A 23,074-nucleotide genomic window follows, 5' to 3' on the forward strand; every position below is an offset into this window, starting at 1 on the left:
GCTATCTTACTTTGACCTATGTAGCATAGCCTAGAGCTTAGCTGTGCTAAGAGACCCCATGAATTTATGCACCTTAAGCCCTAAAGTATGCAAGATTTTACCCCGCTCCTCCAAAAAAAAAAAAAAGTGCATTATTATATTATCTTCCCATCCCCCTTGTCCCTTTCTCCCAAAGCTTTGATTGTATTCTCCCAACAAAAGCACTTAATGTTGTATTTAAATATAATGAATTTGAACAAGCCCCTATACAGTTGAATTGACAGCCTGTGAGGGGTGTCCCCTGCGCCTAAGTAAATCATTATGACATGTAGAACTACATTTAAAGGTAGAGATCTATTTGAGAGACGTCAGAATGTGAACAGAGTGGTTTCAGACAAAGAAGCACTTTGTTTTAAAAAATGTTAAACCACACTGGACAGTCCTCTACCAGGTGATAAAGAAATGAAAAACTCTGAGGCACCTTCTGGAGTTAAGGCCAAAAAGAAAAAGAATAATGCTGCCCAGCGAATGACGGAAATGAATGGTGAGGGTTACGGTGACTGCTGCCAGGCAGAGTTCCCTTCAGACTGGCCTCACACATTCACAAAAGAACTTTTTGCTATGAAGCTGAAAGGACTCCTGATCCTCCACGTCAAGGATTCCTGGGAATCATTTCAGATTTCAGAAAAGTTATTTCCAAAGTGTATTTTAATAAGGCTAGCCGACTGAGGCTGCCAGCGATATATAACCGGTGTGGCAGCAAAGCCTCAAAGATCCCTCCATCTCCGGGGTGGTGATTGAGTAACTGTTGTCATGACGATAGCCCAACACCGAGAGCTGTTGCCCCGCAGAGCTCCGGTGTGTCACTTTAGACCAACAGGAAGCACTTCCCTGCCCTCGAGTACCTCAGCCAAACAAGGCAGAGGTTTTATGGGTCGGAACACATGTCACATGACAGGGGAGAGGGAGGCCTCACAGCGGACCCGAGAGTGTGCCGCTCACAATCTGAGACTTCTATAAGATACCGAATTGTTTTATTAGAGCACTTATGTTTGTAGAGAACGAGATGTTATCCCCCACAGTAGGTTTCATCTGACAACGGAAACACAAGTTATGTACTTCTTACCAATTACTGGTAGAACTGCAGATTTTAAAAAGCAGTAGACCGACAGATACAGCCTGAGAGATGCTGGCCATGAACATTGTAAATCTCTATAAACTTACGAAGAGAGGTTGAAATGAGCTCATTGCATTTTAAAAAAGGCAAGTCAACAAGAAGCACCTTATTTTCTTACTATGTTGATGACTTATGCTCTATCGTGTGCCACAAAATTGACATGGAAAAAAAAAAAATAGCTCTTATGAAATGCCGTTTTTTTTGAAGGAAAAAAAGAAAAAACCCTGACTATATGTAAGTGTTAATGTAGTCGCGTCAGACATCCCCTCTGTTATGAACTCAACCATTACAGTGAAACACTGACAGTTGACCCAGCGATGAGTGTAGGCCTACGCTCACGACCGGGCCGGGCTGCGCCGCCGTCTCTGTTACACCAACACCAAATGAAATCAGAGGTTTGGACTTGTTAGCCGTTATTGGTAGGGATTAAGCATACCGAGCGCTGTAGGTGTTTTTATAGGTTAAGAGTAGGTAACAGCGTCGGGCTTAACACAGGACTGTAATACTCAAGACACCAAGACTAGGCTAGAGAATATAGCTCCACTGGCCGAAAAATACTAAGTCTAGAATTACTAGGAGTCATATACTTAACTGCTTTCAACTTTTGACATTAGTACAAATATGTGTATCGCAACAGTACATTGTTAGAAGATGGCTTTTCTGCGGCGAGCCAGAGCGTGATCTGGTATACGATGCCCTCTCTCGATTCGCTCGCCAGTTACAAACACACATACACAGAAGCACACATACATACACACACACACACACACACACATGCATACACATGTACGACAGACAGGTATTCAGTTGCATTTGTTACCAGCAGCATTCTCTCTGCTTTTGTGCTGAAGTGATTTTGTGCAGTTTCAGTTCCCAGTGGAGTGGTTGTCGGTTCATCAGAGATCATTTTTTTGGTAACACATTCTACTGACTATAAAACCCCCACAGTCGGGAGTTTTGCATGGACGGATTTTAAAAATACATGTTAAGAGGTGTCGGGTAGACACAAAAACAATCACACACACACACAACACAACACAACACATGAATACAGAGACACACATACACACAGATACATAGATGTTAAACCCTGAGTTACACAGTAGCTAGTATGGAAAAAAAAAAAAGTCAACACAATACATGATGTAGTGTCCCTCTTTTGTCCTTGTCTGTTTTAGTTTGATAGATATTTGATCAGTGATTTTTATGCTTGTTATCCTAACGCCCCCCCGCCCCCCTGCTATGACACTTTCTCTCGCCTCTTCTCTCTACCCCCACCACACTGTTCATTCACTTTTTCTCTGCCCTCCAATCCTCATAGAGTACATGCACACTCACACACACACACACACACATACATACATACATACATTGACAGACAGACAGGACAGACTGGACGGTCTAATCCATGCCCACTGATTCTCATTGAAAGCAGTCACACACACAAATACACTCAAGATATTTCACACACAGGTTAAACCCTCCTTGTATTTCAGTTCTCTCTTTTCACTCTTATCACCCCCCCCTACCCCCCCAACCTCTCTGCCTCTCCTCCTTTTAGCCCTAGGACCGTTTCTATTGGCCGTTTTTTTTTTTCTCTCTCTTTTCTCTTTGGGCTGCCCCGCCCCTTAATCAACCCAACTAACAGTAAAGGTTATATTAACGTTGATAATCAGTTTCTGTATGTATCTAGCCAGAGTCTGGAAAAAAAAATCCTGAAAAAAAAAAAATCAAAACTGTTTTATTCAATTGTGCAAATGTGTTTTTTCTTACTATTTTTAATGTTATTACATCTTCTAATCTAATCCTTCTACCATTGCTTCAGTTAGTACTGAAATACGCTTAGCCAACCTAGAGATTTGAACTGTAATGATTGCGATTTTCCTTACCTGTATTTTATATGGCATCTTTAGACCACTTCACCGTTTATTATGTACGTTTAAGTAAATATTGCCCGTTACGAATTGAAAATCGTCGTCTGCACTATGTTTTTGATTTTCATAATATCCCTGATAACAATTTTTGTGGTCGACTCATTATCAATCTAAGCTGAACTCTGCGCCCTTGCACAAAGCAGCGAAACATCTCTTGTAAACACCTGAGAACCAAAGTACACCTAGCATCCCCCTCTAAAAAAACCCCCTATAAAGCCTCGATATACCCCCCCATCCCCCTATCTCCAACCCCTACACCATCAACGGTTTGCCCCACCCCATCCCCCCCACCTCCCCTCCGAGTAACAAGTTTTCTGATGATTATATATATAATGACATTACAGCACGTGTGATTTTTATCTGACAAGTCTGTGAGGTAACGGTGTATTTACACTGTGGTCGTCACGGAGACGCAGACAGACAGGGAAGAAGGAAGGGAAGTGTGTTCGTGGAACGGTGAGTGAGCGAGCGGAGTGAAGGCGTTAAAAGAGGTGTGTGTGTGTGTGAGGCACGTCGGCCTGTAGGCATCGTGGGTATAAAAAATTCTCCGCTCCCGTCGGCTCGCTCACGCTCAATTTGTACGTTTTCTTAATTGACTGAATTTTAGGCTGTGTGAACCGCTGCACATGGTCACATCAGATCTACACTAATAACACAGGAAGGAATGACACCTGACAAAACAAGCTTTCAGTCATGCTGGGGTTTTGGCGCCCTCTTTTGTATTTTTTCTTACATGGAATTGTTGCGCTCTCTCAAACTTGCCTTTTACTCCCCCCTCCCCCCAAAAAGACTCAAGACACTTTGAGTCTTCTTCCTAAGTGGGCACGGAGGCTGATGAAAGAGGCTGAATTTTCCTCGAAACACAAATCTGAGATCGGTCTCTTAATAGATGACGTATAAAATGTGCAAGAAAAGAAAGGATGAACTTGTATGTTGAGGTGTTTAAAAACCAAAAGAAAGACTTTGAAACAATCAAAATGAAATGAATCTGCAACATTTTTTTGCTCTAGTTGCAGCTTTTCAGTTATGAGCATTTACTACATTTCTTTGTCTAATTTGACAGTAAATATAATATGTGAATAAAACATTTTTCACTCTTCTGTGACATTTTTTTTTTAAACCAAATGATAAATTTAGTAAATAAACAGTAAATTACTTGAAAATCATTGTTATTTGCAGCCTTAAAAGACTTCCTACTGCAGTCAGTTTCAACAAACTACAATCCACAGATGACAGATTTCTTTTACGTGGTCTCTCTTTTGTCTAAAAGACAAAGTGTAACGGTAAACCTTCTCAGCCGAAGCGTCGCGAGGAAAATTCAACCTCTTACCGACCGGTGAAACGATAATAGTTGTTGTCCGGCGGATAAAAGCACCCTGCCTCACTGCCTACGCAAAAAAAAAAAAAAAATGGGAGCATCTCTGAAGAGCTCGACAATGTTAAGAGAACCAAAAGTCCCAGAATAGAAGTGTACTATGTTGTATTGTAGAAGTTAAAACAGTATTAATGTCTGTCATACAGAATGTGGAAAAGAATCATCAGTTGTGTTGTACCTGTTCTGATTATATTTGCAGGATTCTCGCAGCATTTTATCCAGTTTGAATAAGGGTCCCTATTCTGTCTGTCTCTCTCTACACTGCCACTCCCCCCCTCACCAGCCCCCCAAGCTCCAGTATAACCCCCACCCACCCCCCCCCTTCCTCTTTGGCTGAGTCCCGCAAAGGTGCTCAAGTTGATCATTGTGGGCCGTTTCTTGTCACGTTGGTCAAAATCATGCCTCCAGCAACATGTGTACCGATGCATGTACTTCAGTACCCAGGGCCACCCAAAACTACCTGTGCAGCGAAAAGGGTTAAAATTTATCCATAATATTATTGTTATAGAAATATTATCATCATCATTATTGCTGTTATAATTATGGTTGGTATAATTTGTCATCATTGTTAGCATTATGGAAGCACCAGACTGTTTGTGGGAAGACGAGAAAAAAGAAAGCTTTTTTTTAATTTGTCTGGCTGTTGGTGGTCTGATTTCACAGAGGGAGGGGAGGAATGGTTCAGAAAGAGACAAAGATGGCAGTCATGTTTGTACTGGTTGGGAAATGACTTACAGTGCTGAAATAAAATTTATTCTTTTAGTAAAAAAAGTATTTGTTTTGTCCAGTGTCTTGATTTTTAGATTTACTTATTAAACACTGTGATCGGTTGGTACGGAAGCAAAGAAAGGCCAAAATAATATGAATTTTATAAGTAACTGAATACCCAGTGATGGAAAGTAACAAAGTACGTTTACTCAAGTACTTCGTGTTTTCATGTGATGCTACTTTATACTTCCACTCCACTACACTTATTTAACAGCTTTAGTTACTTTTCAGATGAAGATTTGACACAATGGATAATATGACAAGCTTTTAAAATACAACACATTGTTAAAGATGAAACCAGTGTGTAGTCGGGGTCACATTTCAGATGTATATGAGTTGTTAACAGCTCCACCAAATAGTGATTTTTCCCTCTAAACTTCTCACATGGTTTCATTTCTATTAATGTTGAAATGATCCAATATTTCAGCAAAAATCAAAGATTAGAGAAAAAGTCCAAAAACTTAAAACAGATTTGTGTATCAGAACTTTGTTTTTTCTTCTTTCCTCTCCCATTAATCATCTCACAACCCCTCAGATTTATCTGGTGACCTTTTGGAGGGGCCCGACCCCTAGGTTGGAAACCACTGGACTAAACTAGCTAACTGTATATAAAGTAGTGTAAACTAGCTCCACCTCCAGCAGCTACAACAGTAACATGCTGCTCTAACACTGATGCTTCACTATTAATAATCTAATGATGTCATATATAATAATATATCAGTCAGAGGGACTAAACCACTACTTTTACTTTGATAAATAAAAATGCAGTTGGCCTCATCAGCAAGACCAGGACCCACATTTACATGGACTCTATCCCTACCATGTAAAATCTTACAATCATATAATTGCACATCTGTGATTTTTTTACCCATCACATCTAACAAGATGTGTTACATTAATGCACACTTGTATTATTATTAATTGCATTCTGCATATTCTGTTTACATTATGAACAGTTGCACATTCCTCGTCAATATTTTGGACATTTCATTCTCTTCAATTTAAACTTTAAATCTGTAACAGTTTTTATTTACATTATTTATGATTACTACAACAAACCTGATTCTGATACTTTAACTACATTTTGCTGCTAATATTTATGTACTTTTACTTTGTCATGCAGGACTTTTACTCATAATAGAGTATTTTTACATTGATGTATTGATACTTTTACATAAGTAAAATAAAATGGCTTGTGGGAGCAGTACTCAGCAGTCATATTAAAAACTATTAAAACAACATCAAAAATAAGATTACATCCTGATTACCCTCATGGATGAAGAAATATTAATGTTGTTTTAAACGTGCAACAAGTTATTTTTCTTCCTTTTGTTATAAAACAGTCAGACTGCTACCTAATACAAATACTGCTACCTACCGGCATGGTTGAAAAAATACTGTGTGCTGCACCAGTGAGCTTCATGAGAACAGTCTGGTCACATATGGTCTCACCACGGTGGCACCACGGTTATGTGATCTGCATGTTTAGAAGTCAGGGGAAGCTGTAGACATTTTTATCTGTTATTGTTCTAACACTGAAACATGGTCAGATTAATTGCCTTCCCAGCAGTCCTTCTCTTTGCCCAAACAAAACAAATTAACTGTGATTTTCATAGATATAGTACATTGTTTGTAAAACAGTTCAAATATTCAGACTAATACGACAGGTAAAATAAAAACGAAGTACCATTTTAATGCATTTTAATGTATGTTGCAACTGTCTCTATGCGTGGCATCAGTTGCAACACCCGACTTCTCTTCAAATGCAAATTTGAAGAGAAGAAAATGTCAAATTTCAAGTTTATTATCATATGTAGATATATTTTAATGATGTGGTTACTAAGCTGATGGTGGTCTACTGTAAATAATCTCAGTGTAATTGCAAAAAGAGTTGCAACCGTCCCTACTCTACCTTATTTTTTAAATTGCTTCATTGGTACTTTGACTTCAGTAAAAGATCTGAATACTTCTTCCACTGCTGCAGTTGATGACAAGTACATGAATAAAAACTCATATCTGTTTACAGCTACATTATAGTGTGTTATAAACCATTTATTAAATGTTTGTATACTGCTTATAAATGCTGAATATGGGGGCAGATTTAGTGATTTTGGGGCTCTCAGCTAACAATGTCCTGCTTTATTTTCACTCTTTTTCATGCTGGTATTGACAGTGATGGAAGAGGTACTCAAAACATTTTTCTTAAGTAAACCTATTACCTATTAATAGTAAAACATATAATAGTAAAACTATCAATACTGTACAGTAAAAATACTGTAAAAGTCCTGCATTCAAATTTTTACTTAAAAGTGAAGAGTGAAACAGAGGAATTATGAGCACAATGTACCTAAATTTACTTAACATCTGTTCAAGGTGGAGCTTTTAGTTCTATTTTATAAAATGCTGGACAGTTTAATTAATGATAATGCATCATATTTTAATTTAATATTAAAAATAATAATATTAATTTTGTGAGGAGTAAAATCTGAATCTGCAACATATCCAGTAACATTTATCTGTCAGGTAAATGCAGTACAATGTTTACCTCTGAAGTAGAAGTATACATATTTTTAAGTGCTTTGGGGGCCTTTTGTAAGTTATTTCGGGTGTACAATGAGTTAGAATAGTAACATAATTCAATATTTTTCATATCTAAACATCATAATAAATCTAAAGCTCTCTAAATTCTTTCAACAGGACATTAAAGCCAAACACAAATTACACATCAATCACAATTCAATCACACAGAATTCAAAGCAAACATGATTTTTTTCTTTCTTCATACAAATAAATAGTCATTCTTAAAGTTCCCCTCAAAATTGTTTGAGCTTCACCATGCAGAATGATTTATGTGCAGAGTTGGTTTTCATATTCATCTGCTGAAAGTAGAAAGTTAATGTGCTCATTGAAAATCCAATTTTAAGGGGTGGGCCTATAACCATGATTTATGACATCACAGTTTGGAAACCAATCCTGGTTCAATATGTAACTAACACAAGTATGATGTGGAAGCTTGAAACCTCCGGTGCACAAACACTGAGAATGGACTTGTGAGACATCTTGTGTCCAGCTGTTAAACTATTGAAATAATATTTGCACATTCATAGATAATGATTTTAACAAGATAACTGATTTTTTTTTGGGTGGAAAAAACATACCAGACACAAATTATTATTCAAAGTATTTCATTCACATCTTAAATCATGTTTGGAGGGGATCTTTAATAAACATAAATCCAGCCTAATGGTAAAATCTCCCCCTGTATGGTTAAAGCAACGTGTCCCAGTGTGAGATTTGCTCATGGACGTATTATTAGATCTTATTAAGGTCTTATTATACGTCCATACTGTGTGGTTGGATGTGAGGCAGCACTTGAAATCTCGTTGCGGGCCGCGCTCCACGGACCTGTACATCTCGCGATATTTCCACCAGCAGCAGCAGCAGCAGCAGCAGCAGACCCGCTCCGCTTAGGAAAGACGGCGAGGATGATACACGGAGCCACCTGGGTTACACGAAGCATTCAGGTAAACCCTCCACTGCTTCACTTTGGCACCAGGCAACACGACGACGACGAGTCAGAGAAGCCGACGCTGTTAACAGATTACACACAGCCGCGGGTGCGTGAGAGTGTGCGGGGCGGCGGGTGTCGAGAACCGCCAATTCCTGCTAGCTTGTTCGGGCTAACTGGCTAGCTGGATCCCGACGCTAATTAACCGCCTGCCAAGAACAGGAGCTGCTTCTTGTTCTTACTCGTGTATTAAACATCACCGCAGTGTCCAGAAGCGACTGTTTTCTCGAACCAGGCAGCTAACGTTAACTAAGATGGTGGCCAGGTTAGCCTGTTAGCCTCACCTGAGTTAGGAGAGAAGTTAGCGGCCGCTTAATGATTGATGCTCTGCTGGTTTAGTTTATTATGCGGTTTGGTTGTGGCTGCTCCTTATGATACATGTGTTTGTTTTTGTCCCCAAGGTTCTCGTCTGGCTCTGGAGACCCTCCTTCAAGGACAGGAAGCCTCTGAGAAGTAGGCTGCATCATTTTTCTGAGGACTGGTCACCTCTTCTGCTCTCTCACACCTTAAAGGACAGGTTCACAACGTTTCAAGTCTTAAATCAACAGTCAGGTGCCCAAATGAACAGTGAGACATGTTTTTCTTGCTGTAATCGTTCCTCCTCTTTATACTGACCATTAGAAGATCCCTTCATAATGCATTTAACTGATGGGGGGACAAAATCCACAATTGATGTTCCAGCCTCTTAAATGTGAATATTTTCTGGTTTCTTATAGTCTTTTATGACAGGAAACTGAATATATGTGTGGACTGTTAGTCAAGACAACACAAGACATTTCAGGTTGCATCTTGGGTTTTAGGAAACAAGTCATCAACACTTCTTTGAAAATGTACCATTTTCTGACACTTAAAAGACAAAACGACCAATCGCTAGTAGATTGATCGATGATGAATATAATCGTTAGTTGCAGCCTCACAGAAAATAGTTTCTCAAAATATAAGTCTTTTCAAAATAAATGTCTTTTTTTTGTCCTACCAAATGTCCAAAATTAAATATATTCAGTTTAGAATGATACAAAGCAGAAAAGCTGCAACCAGTGCTTAAAAATGACTGAAACCATTAATCTTTTTTTTAAAAAATAGTTTAATAATCCCTCTGTAAAATATTCTGTCAATCTGTTCAGCTGAAGAGTCAAATGAATAAATTCCCTCTTTGTGTTTCCCTATTGAGCTGCGGTGGAAGTATAGTAACAAAAGGAGGAACTTTGGCACTAAAAAGACTGTAACGTTGAAAGATATCTACTTGATTTGACTCATTTTGGTGGCTGAAGCTTCATATTAGCTTCAGATAAACTTAAATACATTTTACACACTGTGGATTTTGGCTCCCATCTCCTACATTGAAAGCACATTTGAAGGGGATCTTTTAATAGCCGGTATGAACAGGAGGAATGATGATGGACACCTGACTGTTGTTTTAAGACAGACTTGGAAAAAGTATGAACCTGTCCTTTTTAATCTTTCCCTCCTGCTCCTGTCAAAGACGTGTCAAGAGAAATTTGGCACAAATGAACAAGAGAGCAGGGACACTAAGGTTTTAAATGTAGAAGTGTGATGATATCGATGATTTGGACTCCAGAGAAGAAGAAGAAGAAGAAGAAGAGGGGGCTGTGGGATGAGGTAGTAGTTTGTATAGTTTTAGGATCACACCAGATCTGGGAGATAACTATACAGCCTACTGTCTTTCTCACGACCACCAAACCATCCCCTACATGATGAGAGACCGACAGCCTATCCGCATCTTGCGTTCGGTTGCCACGGTGACTGAAGCCTCTGTTGCCGTTGGTGACAGTGCTTTAAAAAAAAAAAAAAAAAAAAAAAAAATTGCATCAAGCGCTTCAAAGAACATTGGATTCATTTCACTGGTTATAAGCTGTGTCTTGTCCTAATGTATCGCCGGCTGTTGACAAATTGGACACCGGCCAGAAGACAACGCCTGTCTCATTGATCAATCCAATGATTTAGCTTCAGATACCCCCCCCCCCCCCTCCTGCAGCTCAGTTGTACACGTATTTGATTAAGATCCAGTTTTAATCTGTACAAATTGTAGATCTCCCCTCCCACATAGACGACAGATCTACAGTGTTGGTGTAGCTGTGCTGTGGTGAGGTAGTAAGTTGTGTTGTTGTGGGGTGTGGGATATTGCAGCCCCTATTTTGGAGATACAACCACACAACTTACTGCCTTCCACATTGTGGCAGCTTAACGCGCTTCAGACGTGTGCATCGTTTCCCTCCTGAAAGCCCTTATTGTAGCCTTGAGTTGGTTAATGAATGAGAAGTTGCAGAAAGTGTGTGTTGCATGTCTTTTTTTTGTAAGAGCTGCAGTGATTTGTCAAATGACAGAATGAATTTCATTATCTTCTATGATATTAAGATAAATTTGGGCTGCAACTGTCGATTATTCTCTTAATTAATTGTTTGGGCTGTAAAATGTCAGAAAATTAGAGATGCAAACGATTAATTGATTAATGAATTGCTAATTTTACTAATCAATTAATCATTTTGACTCATTTTTTGAAAAAAAAAAGAGCCAATATTCTCGTTTCAGCTTCTTGAATGTGAATATTTTCTGGTTTCTTTTAGTCTTTTATGACAGTAAACTGAATATCTTTGAGTTGTGGACTGTTAATCACAATTTTCTGACATTTTAAAGACCAATCTATGAATTGAAAAAATAATCGACAGATGAATTGATAATGACATTAACTGTTAGTTGCAGCCTTTCTCCTGTGCTTTAGAAATATGTTCAGAAAATGCAAAAACATTATCAAAAGAAAATTCAATTAAAGCTTTAGCTTCAATTCTAATTAAGTCTAAATCTCGAACAACATGAACTTTTTTTTTTTAAACAATTTTTGTTGTCACAGATCATGATATAAAGAATTACAATAATCTCGTTCTCTGCCTCATTCAGTTCACAATATTTACAGATTCTTTCATCATCAACCACACATCTGTATCATCTGTCGACTCATCAGAGAAGCTGTTTGTTTTTTGAGGTTGAGTTTAGCGTTCGTGCTCGCAGTAAACAACTGAATAGAAGCAGAATTTACATTAATAAAAATAAAAAATAGAAATAGATCTACATGATGCACCCATACATTTATACTCATACATATGTATTTACAAATTAGCATACACTTAAAACCATACATACATTTTTAAAATGCCACAAAACAACAATATACAACACAATCAAACGAACTCCAAAGACTTCAGTTATCCATCTTATGTTCTTTTCAGTTCTGTATTGTACAGTCAGCTGTATGCAGGGTTGCTCCTTTTACTGTTTGTCCTGTTTTTTGTATCCAGATTATGAAAATAAAGGCTCTTTTTCTTTGTAAATGTTGTCTGTTTGCTTTGCTGTTTGTCATATCTTAATATTTATATTGTGACAGGAGATTTGTAGTCTTGTCTTAAATGTTCTGGTCATCTCTGAGTCCAAATATGTTGTAAAATCCCCTGAAGTCGAGCTGAGGAAGCATCAGTTGGTCGCCTGAACTGACCTCAGTGAGCCGCAGGGGCTGCTGTGATTGGTCAGCATCCTTCATATGTACTCGGAGGGGGGCGTTCCCTGAAACGCTCGCCCATTGGTCAAGCCAGAACCGAGTGGGCGGAGCTTACGTGCCTTACTGCTCTTCCACGCTGCGACCAAAGAAGACTTGACATGACAGAGCTCTCACACTGGCTGAATTTCTGGAGCCAGTCATCAGTCGAGAAGTGTACCATGATTTAACGGCATACCACGTTCACAGGTCAAACGAGGAATAAATAAATGAGGAACTTATATTTAAGTTGTCATTATGTGTTCGGTTGTACTTCAACTCCACTACATTTCTGCAGGAAACTTACTCTATCACCACATTTATTTTATAATTATAGTTACTAATAACTTTTGTAGATTATATGGAAACCCACAATAAGTGTATAAACTGTGATGCATGGCCATAAATTACTGATGAAAAATCTCTGAAGTTATTCATCTTTGTCCTGCATTTATTAACCTGGCAACAGGGAGAAGCCTGTATAAAGCAAAAAGCAGTACTATGTTCAGCATTGCAAGGAGTAGATGGTTTGGAGGAGGGGTATTTCCAACTTGTTTTGGTCATGGTGACGCCTGAACACAATCTTCACAATCCTTCAACACTAATTATTTACAGCTTTATGACACAGACATTTCAGTCTTCTATTTTGTTTATTAAAGCAATGCTAACTTACAAGACCTCTTCAGGTTAAATAGCGGAGTCAACTACAACAGTTAAAAGCTGTTTATGCTGTAATGCATTAGTAATAACTCAGTAATGTAATATAATAATATCACAATCACTGGAGTTATCCTCCAGCATGTACTGCATATAATGAGTCCTTTATGTTTTGTACTTTAGGTACATTTTGCTGATAATGCCTCTTTTCTTTGGGTAAGATTTTGAATGCTCATAATGGTTTCTTACAGTGTTGGATTGCTACTTTTACTTGAGTAAAGGATTTGAATACAGCTTGTATACATTTCCACCACTGGCCATCAGCCATATTCTTCCAAAGTTTGAGCCCAAACCAACAAAAGTAGCACAAGAGCGGACAAATTCTTACTGTTATTGTCAATCAGTGCTTTTTAAATTCTTAACAGGGGGGATGGCCCAATAGGAGCACCCCATGACTACATGTTGCAATTTGACACTATATAAATTATTTTATTATATAAAATATAATATAGAATTGGGTATTTATAGTATATAGTTTAGAGAATAATATAGATCCAAGACAAAACTGACAGAAGGGCGGGACTGAGAGAAAAAGATGCAATTACAAATCTGTCTGCTACTTCAGCACCATGGACAGCGTCATGGATTTATCAATACACAGCACAGTTAGGCTACTGATATTTCAGAGCCGTGGTCACAGCCATAGATTCTAACTTGAACAAACCTCAGTCAGATAAAGGATCAATGAGTCAGGCAGACCAGACTAACATTCAACTAAACAACCCCTCTGCCCTGCCCTCTCTCTGCTACCAGGGTATGGAGGAATCAAATCGCCTACTGGTTATTATTATGACAATTATGAATATTTATGTTTCTGCAACACCTCAGTATGCAACTGTTTGAAGAGGAAACTGTATTTAGCACTGCACTGGAGGACAGTGTTGATGGTTTAGAGCCGTAACCTTAGAGATCCAAATGCACAAAAGATCTTTAATGTGTATGTGAGAGCAAGAACTGAAGCTACATGATGATGAATTCATAAGTGATCTTATTTCCCACCTTCTTTACTGAAATAAATGATCAAGTATTTTCCTTGTGTACCATAACAAAGTTAGACAAAGTAGTATAGAAGTATACAAATAAAGTATCATATTACTATTATTGTGTATTGGCCAAATATTTGGACAAATTGTACTTTGATGCTTTGGAAACATTGTTCTTGAAACCTTCATGCCAATAAAGCCCTTTGAATTTGAATTTTGCATACATTATCAGATGTACAGAAGAAATGCTATAAGTTTTAGGCTAGGATGTAGCATTTAATACCATTAATACAATTTCATATAAGGATTAAAAACCGCAAATTTCAATGAATTTCTGCCTTAACTAATAAATTATTTACTTAAATTATAAGTGTATTCTTTGACTTCCTTTGTGCATACCATTAAATTTGACTTTTTACCTGTAAAATTTCATGTGAGATTTATGAAAATTACAATAAAATGAAAAGATTGGAAGTATACGCTCAAGTTTTTGTTATCATACCAAATATATGGTGCCAAATAATGCATTATCCAACAAAAAATGAAATGGCCATCAATGATTCTGCCAATAAAAGCGGAACTATGGTCTCACAAAAGGGCAGTAGCAAAATAAATAACCTCAGGTGGATCTACTACAAAAGAAATAATTAATGTGGATATCTGTCTTGAAATGTTTTAAACACATCCTGAATACGTTTAAAAAGCAGGAAACGGTCGAGCATTTTTCACTCTCAGTGGTTCCCTCTGTCGCATAGACGATCTTCGACGTGACGTCACAGAACCAACATGGCGAACATTCGGTGTGTCAAGGTGAGGAGAGAAATAATAAAACCTATTATCGCTTCACACAGCATCACTCACTGTGTTTTCTCCGAGAGGATATGATGCATGAGACTTGTGACAGGCCTGTGTCGTGATGTTTGTGTGTTTTTTCGTCCCGCTTGTTTGCTTTTTCCTCGTAGTTCAGAAGTTTCATTGTGCAGCTAACGTTAACATGCTGGAGTCACTCAGTCCGGTGTTTGATAACCGGCCTCTCGGTTATCACGATGACACCGGAGACTTTTACAGACACGTTATTTACATCCACCTAAATTACAAAACAAATGTAATATGGTGCTTATATTTAATGCTAGCTAGACATGCAATTAGTTTTGGATTTGACAGGTGGCAAGTAGCTAAGTACATTTACTCAAGTACTCTATTTAAGTACAATATTGAGGTACTTGTACTTTACTTGAGATAACATTTGATGCTACTTTATACTTCCACTACACTACATTTCAGAGGGAAATATTTTACTTTCTACTCCACTACATTTATTTGACAGCTTTAGTTACTTTTCCGATGAAGATTTGACACAATGAATAATATAACAAGCTTTTAAAATACGACATTATTAAAGACCTTTTTGGCTTTTGACATCTTACAAAAAGCAGTGTGTAGTCGGGGTCACATTTCACATGTCTATGAGTTGTTAACAGCTCCACCAAATAGTGATTTTTCCCTCTAAACCTCTCACATTGTTTAATGTCAATAAATGTTCAAATGATCCAATATTTCAGCAAAAATCAAAGATTAGAGAAAAAGTCCAAAAACTGAAAACAGATTTGTGTATCAGAACTTTGTTTTTTCTTCTTTCCTCTCCCATTAATCATCTCACGACCCCTCAGATTTATCTGCTGACCCTTTGGAGGGGCCCTAACCCCTAGGTTGGGAACCACCGGACTAAACTATCTAACTGTATATAAAGTAGTTGAAACTAGCTCCACCTCCAGCAGCTACAACAGCAACATGCTGCTCTAACACTGATGCTTCACTATTAATAATCTAACAATGTCATATATAATAATAAATCAATCAGAGGAACCAAACCACTACTTTTACTGTAATACTTTCACTACATCAAGCTGATGATAGTTATTCAATCTCTTGTCTGATTAACAGTCAAAATATATTCAGTTTATTATCACACTAAACAAATAAAAGCTGAAAATCGTCAGAGTTTTGAAGCTGACACTGAGGAATATTTGGCAAATGTTTGACTTTACTTTAGTTTAACCCTTTAACACCTGCCTTCTTTTGTGGGTGATCCCCTTGAATCAAAACAAATGATCATTAGATCCTTTATGATGCACTTTTATTGCATAATTATTGTGCTTTACAAGTACAAACACCACATTTTTAAGGTTTCATTTCCGTACTCTGCTGTGCATTATATCTGGGTGAGGGGATATTCTTTTTGAAAATATCCAAAATGAAAGAATAATTAGTCTGTTTACATTGTATTAAATGTTCATATTAATTTAACTTTTTACAGTACTAGCTGTTTTTTGAGGGGTTTTTTGCATTATAAATTAATCAGAGCAGTTTTGATTTTCTCCTCTCATCTTTCTCAGTGACCCAGGTTTCTTTTTGTTTGTTTGTTTGTTTGTTTTTATCTGTCTCTGTTTCCTTTTTCCTGCACTTCTCTCCTCCTGTCCTTGTCCATGTCTGTTGACGTGTGTGTGTGCGTGTTGAGCAGGGTATGGTTGGCCTGGTGACGGGCGGTGCGTCCGGTTTGGGTCGGGCCACCGTGGAGCGTCTGGTGAAGAACGGAGCGTCCGCTGTGATCCTGGACCTGCCCTCCTCTGACGGACCAGCTCTGGCAGCCAGCCTGGGAGACCGATGTGCCTTCGCTCCTGCAGATGTGAGTCCAAAACTCACCAGACACAGTAGATTTGGACACATTCACTCATACAAAATCATTAACATGTATGTTTCAGAGAGAGAAGATGGTACAAGTCAGTGTATACAGAGGTTTTATGTATGAAAAGTACACAATCTTTGTATTTCTGTGTTATTTCTTGTTGTTTCTCAATAGATGTAGGGGTCAGAGTGTCTTAAGGCACCTTTACACTGTGGGATTTTGGGCTGTTTGAGACCAAAGTTGACAATCCTGAGAGAAATGCGGTAAAATCTTTGGTCCAACCCAAAACTGTTCTCCTACATCAAGCTATGAGACAAGCGCACAGACGACCGAAAACAGCAAAATTCTGAAATTTAGGACCAAATTCTCATAATGTGACTGCTGCTACGACCCCACGTCCACAAACCAGCCAATCAGAATACGACATGAATAGACACAGAATACACTGGCCAGCGTGACATTTCGTTAGTGCGGTTTATGAATAAAGTTTAGGGACAAAACACTCCCGTGTTCCTTAATACGTCCATGGCACACAATAACCAATATGATGGAGTTGAAACAAAAAAGTTTCCAACCCCTGGTTTGCAGACTGGTAACCGGGCCACGAGGGAAAATGATTAATTATACAACTTTGTAGGCTATTATTAGCTATTTGGAGGGTAAATAACAGAATTTTGTAGAGTATATTCCTCATCAGTCCCTGACATATCATGCCCCTTTCTCTCCTTGTCTCGCTCTAAACTGACATAATCAAAACTGACGTGATAGACCTCTGTCTAAAAATGGTAGATTCCTGTGAATCCCTTGTGCACGTGAAAAGGCTGTTTTAAATTCAGCACGTGGAAGACGGACTCCACCACTAACAGAAAAGAAAACTACATTACAGACATAATTACAGAATGTAAACACGTTGAACTGCTGCAGAAAGAATGACGACTACATGCGGTATCAAAAAAAAAGGTTTCGTGAAAATCTTAAAGATTATGACTTTAAAGGAAAATATAAAATTTAGAAAGTTATGAAAAAAAAAATCTTTATTGACACTTTTAAAGAACACACTGAGGTACCGGAGCCGTCATTTAGAAGTGTGCAGAGTATATGAATATAGACATAATAAGAATAATACATCAGATCTATATTAATCCAAACATCATTGTATTATTCAAGAGCAACAGTGCTAAAACACATGAAACTCATATCAATCATACTCAGTATTGATTAGTATATGAAGTATTGAACTTCAGGACATGTTGTAAATTAAAATGTGGATTGATTCCACTTGTGGAAATTAAAAAAGACGCATATAAAATATGAATATATCAGAGGTGTAATATTCTCTCTGCTCAGCAGATGGCACTCTCACATAATCCAGCACCATCACTAGTGCAGACAGGACACGTTGACCCAGCAGATACTTTATTTATGACAGATCTTTCTGTAGTTCCTCACCTACATGAAAAAATGAACCAAAATATATATTCAGTGCATCTTTGGTGTATTTATAGATGTATTCAATTCAATACAAACAACTTTATTAATTTCTTTAGAGCAGCTTGTTATACACACAACACAATAACATACAAATAAATAATACAAGAACAGCACCAGCGTCCGAAATTAACATTTTGACTCACCTGCCAAGAGGACTGGTAGATGAAAAAATCACCTGCCAAGCATATATTTTACCAGCCAAAATAATAAACTGCCTTTTTGTGTCACATATACATTTGTTTCAGCACATTTCATTGAGATAATAAGATATTATGTTAAATAAAACTTGAAGAAGAGGCCTGAGCAAAACTTTCAGCAAAATTATTTTAATATATTGATCAAAAGTTAATCAAATCAAGTCTATTTGTAGAGCACATTTAAAAACAACTGTAATTGACCAAACTGCTGTACAGACTTTTACACATGTAACTACAGTCATTGTGATTGGGCTCTGAGCATGTCTAAAACGCGGTTGACCTACACTCAACACTGTACCTGAACGCCTCCTGTGTAGACGCACAGACGGAGCACTCGCTGCTGCTGCTGCTCTGCTAAACGTGTTTGTCACACTACATTCTCTGTGTAGACACAGTGTCAGACCCCCTCCGTGAGTGCCCCAACAGTTTCACAGCACTGTTTAGAAGTGTTTAAAATAAAATAAAATAAAAAAGCCCTCTGAGATTTACTCTCCAAACAGAAAATCTACACGTATTTGACGCTTGGCGGGTGTTATTTTTGGACCCTGTACGGCACACAAAAGGAATTAAAAAACACAAGGGAGCTAAGATAGACAAATAAGCTTGATAAGCATGATAAAAAGATCAGATAAAGCATTCACCAACAATGACAATGGTAAGACCTACAGAGTATTTGCAAAATGAACTATTTAGAATAGTGGTTACATCTAAATTCAGGACGTTGGTTATATTTATCTTATCATTCAGGATGCATGTAAATGTGACGTCTAAAAGGATACTTGTCATTTCCCAGGTGACATCGGAGGCAGACGTGCAGTCGGCCGTGTCCCTGGCCAGAGAGAAGTTTGGGAAACTGGACCTGGCAGTGAACTGCGCCGGCATCGCTGTCGCTGTCAAAACCTACAACTTTAAGAAAGACGTCCCTCACAGCCTGGAGGACTTCCAGCGCGTTATCAACGTAAGACGGACGGACGGTAGAAAAACTAACAGCAGTCGCAGCTCATCAGACGATCATGTGTTCGTTCTGTTTATGTGCTGCAGGTGAACATCGCAGGAACCTTTAATGTGATTCGCCTCGCTGTGGGTGCGATGGGGAAGAACGAGCCTGATGCAGACGGACACAGAGGATGCATCATTAACACCGCCAGCGTGGCAGCCTTCGATGGACAGGTGATTTAAAGCACACACACACATAAACATAAAAAAATAACTAAGTGTTCACTCTGTTTAACAGCTGTTTTTTTTTTTACTCTCTCTCTTTATTTTGCTTCAGGTCGGCCAAGCAGCATATTCAGCCTCTAAAGGAGGAATTGTGGGAATGACTCTCCCCATCGCAAGAGATCTGGCACCTATGGGCATCAGGGTCATCACCATCGCACCCGGTTAGTGATCAGACTTCAACTGTGCAAACGTGAATTAAGGGGAAGTTTTAAAAAAAAACAAGAGATGACCTCTTCTTTTCATAGTTAAAGGATTAGACAATATTATTTTTGTTATTTTCAACATGTATGAAAAGAATAAAACCAATGTGATGTTATTCCATCTCTCAATACTTTCTGACTTCTCTGTGGCTCTTACGTAATATCTCGTTTGTCTAATCTGCACCAACTGAGTGCAAAAAACAAAACATTGTGGATTGAAGATGATGGTAATTATTAATAATTAAGATGGTAATATGTCAATGAGGGATCTCTAGAGGTGCTGTTAGGAGGATTTTGTTAGTTCTGGACAGAACCAGGCTAGCTGGTTCCAGTCTTTATGCTAACTTAAGCTAACCGACATGAGAAAGAACAGAAAGTAAATGAGCATATTTCTTGAAATGTTGGACTATTCTACTAAAACCAAGATACAAATGTAAACTTTCAAAGGTTCAGTCATTTCTTAAAACATCAGAGCACTGTAGTTTTTAGTAAACGATAAACTAAACAAAAAGTAATTAAAGCTTAATAACGTTCAGTGACATAATGTTCCAATGTAACAGCGTTTATTAAAGACCTGCGAGTCTAAACTATTGTTTTAATCAGTAGGAACCTTTTGTAAAGACATTTCATCAAAGTGTAAAATATCAAGATGTTGTGTTTTATCCAGATTGTCCATTTGTACCATTTTGCTGTATTGATGTGGAAACAAACATCTAAAAACATCAGCGTCTTTAAAACTGAAGATATGAACACTGATTGAAATGATTGGACGGTGACATTTCATTTGCGTGTAAATTCATCTTCTTCCTCAGGTCTGTTCTCCACTCCTCTCCTGGCTGGTCTTCCAGAGAAGGTGCGCTCTTTTCTCGCCCGCCAGGTGCCCTTCCCCTCGCGCCTGGGAGACCCCGCTGAGTTTGCCCATCTGGTGACATCACTGGCTGAGAACCCCATGATTAACGGAGAAGTCATTAGACTGGACGGAGCCATTCGCATGCAGCCCTGAGACGAAGCGTGTGTGTGTTTTGTGCGTGTGTGTTTGTGGCCACGTGAGCAAAATGTACCGATCATAAACTGCCTCCATTTAAGAAAAACTGTTGAATCTTTGCGTCTGAATGTGTGTGTTTGTGGGGCTGCTTGACGTGTTTTACGTTGTAGAAAGCTGCGTACAGTAAATATAAACTGTTATCGATCACAAACACCACTGAATCAGTTTTGTGTGCGAGACTGTGAGAGAGAAAGAGTGTGAAAGTGAAACTCATTCAAAACATTGCAGTACTTTATGCACTCCACTTTGGTCGTTTTGTAAACTAATCCAGATTATAATAAACCTCAGATGAGTTTGATCATCTATTCCAAGACCACTTTTATTTTTTCTGAAGGAAAATTCCAGCATATTTCACTCTGGCCAGCTCTGTGGCAGAGATTGAAGGAAACAAGAGCGTAAACTTGGGAAAGCTGCGTTTGTCATTTTATCCTTGTAGTTTAGAAACATGCAAACCATTTTATCTTGTTTGCTACTTCCTCTTTTGCATGAAGTGTCACTAAATGGTCAGCGATCCACAGCCTCACACATATAAACAAACCAAGAAGCATTTGAAACGATTAAAAGAGGACATATGCACATATCCAGGTCTATATTTTTTTTCTGGGGTTTTACTGAAATATCTTTGCATGATTCACAGCTCATAAAATTCCTTATTTATCTTCTACTGGCTCTTTATGCAGCCCCTCAGTTCAGCCTCTATCTGAAACAAGCTCCGCCTTAGCTCCGCCTCCTGATGAGCCCACTCTGTTCTGATTGGCTGCCCCTCTGAGGCTTGTGCTGGCTTCAGAGGCTACATCGACAAACCATGAAACAAACAACAGGAGTAGGATTTCAATACTTTTTCTTTATTTGAAATGTCAACCTCTAGAATACAATCATACATGTTTAAGCTGAAATATGAGCGTGAACAATGCAAACAACATATGGAAAAATTAGCAACCAAGGCTACAAACAAATTGTTCAGAGCAGAATGAAGCCCTGGTCTCTGACCTGCAGGGGGCATTTCTACATATGTTAACCTCATGTTTAACATAGATATCTGATGATATAACATTACAGATAACAGAAAATCATCTTTTAGCCCCCTTAAAGTTAAAAACCCTACTTATTTCAAAACCTTTAAGAGGGCTCATCAATATACAATGTTTTGTGCAGTTCCTTGTTACCCCAAATCTCTACAATGGAGATGGTGAGTACAAAGTTAGCATGATCCACAGTTACAATGTCCATAGTTATGGGGAATATTCTATTAAACCATCTATCTTCTTTTATCACTTTAAGGTGTCTTTCAAGTCATTCTGATCTCACAAGTTTTGATTTCAGAGATATTAAACCAATAGAGCTCAAAGTAGTGGAGGTTTGATATGTTAAAAATCCCCTCCAGACTTGTTTTAAGATGTATATAAAATACTCTGCTTTGAATAATAATTGAAAAAATATTTGAAAAATAACTTTTGAGTGGAGGGGGATTTAATTTTCATTTAAAAATGCAGCAAATTTCATGCTACAAAAGAAGTTTCATTTATGGAATATAAGGAAAAAAAAGCAAAGGGAGAAAGAGCTGTATTTGGCATTGAGCCAGACTACGACAAATTACATTCAAATCCAGTCCCGAGCAGAGAAGCACCCATTCTAGGACCAATGGTGAGGCCTGTACCCAGCACCTTCGCCTCTACACCAGTCAGGCCAATGCCAACACCGGTGTCTGCTGCCAGACTGACCGTAGCCTTCAGTGGACCAGCAGAGGCTGAAGCACTGGCCACCTCTGCTTTGGCAAAGGCTCTGGCACCAAGAGACGCCACAGAGACTCCGGCTCCTGCGCTAGCGTTGGGCCCTTTGGCCTCAGCATCAAAAACGCTCCACTCAGCTCGAGCATGGCCCACTCCTGCAGTAATGTACACTCCTGCCTTGGGAAGGTGCTTCCCAGGTTTGTCTTCAAATCCATCTGCAAATGTGCCAGCACTGGCGTAGGTACCAGCAGCAAAAGCTTTACCAGGCCGGTCAAAGGTGTCGATCATTTCCAGTGCCCCGGGTAGACCAACAGTGACTTCTGCACCTCCCTGCACAACTGCATGGGCTGCAAACAAAGAGACACTGTGTTTCATCTCAAAGATGATTAGAGAAGGATGTAAGCAGGAAAAATAACTGTGTGGTGTGGAGATTTAAAGAATATGATGTTGATATTT

General features: G+C 38.5%; 1 protein-coding gene across 1 annotated transcript; it reads left to right on the top strand.

The window, feature by feature from the left end:
- Nucleotides 1–14,768: 14,768 nt before the first annotated feature.
- Nucleotides 14,769–21,201, top strand: hsd17b10 (hydroxysteroid (17-beta) dehydrogenase 10). The gene is made up of 6 exons (XM_042408156.1): nt 14,769–14,858; nt 16,570–16,734; nt 19,216–19,380; nt 19,464–19,592; nt 19,696–19,804; nt 20,656–21,201. The coding sequence occupies exons 1-6, from the start codon at nt 14,835–14,837 to the stop codon at nt 20,844–20,846; spliced, it is 783 nt and encodes a 260-aa protein (XP_042264090.1). The 5' UTR covers nt 14,769–14,834; the 3' UTR covers nt 20,847–21,201.
- The last annotated feature ends 1,873 nt before the right edge of the window (nt 21,202–23,074 follow it).

Source organism: Thunnus maccoyii, chromosome 4, assembly GCF_910596095.1.
Source record: "Thunnus maccoyii chromosome 4, fThuMac1.1, whole genome shotgun sequence".
Taxonomy (NCBI): Eukaryota; Metazoa; Chordata; class Actinopteri; order Scombriformes; family Scombridae; genus Thunnus; species Thunnus maccoyii.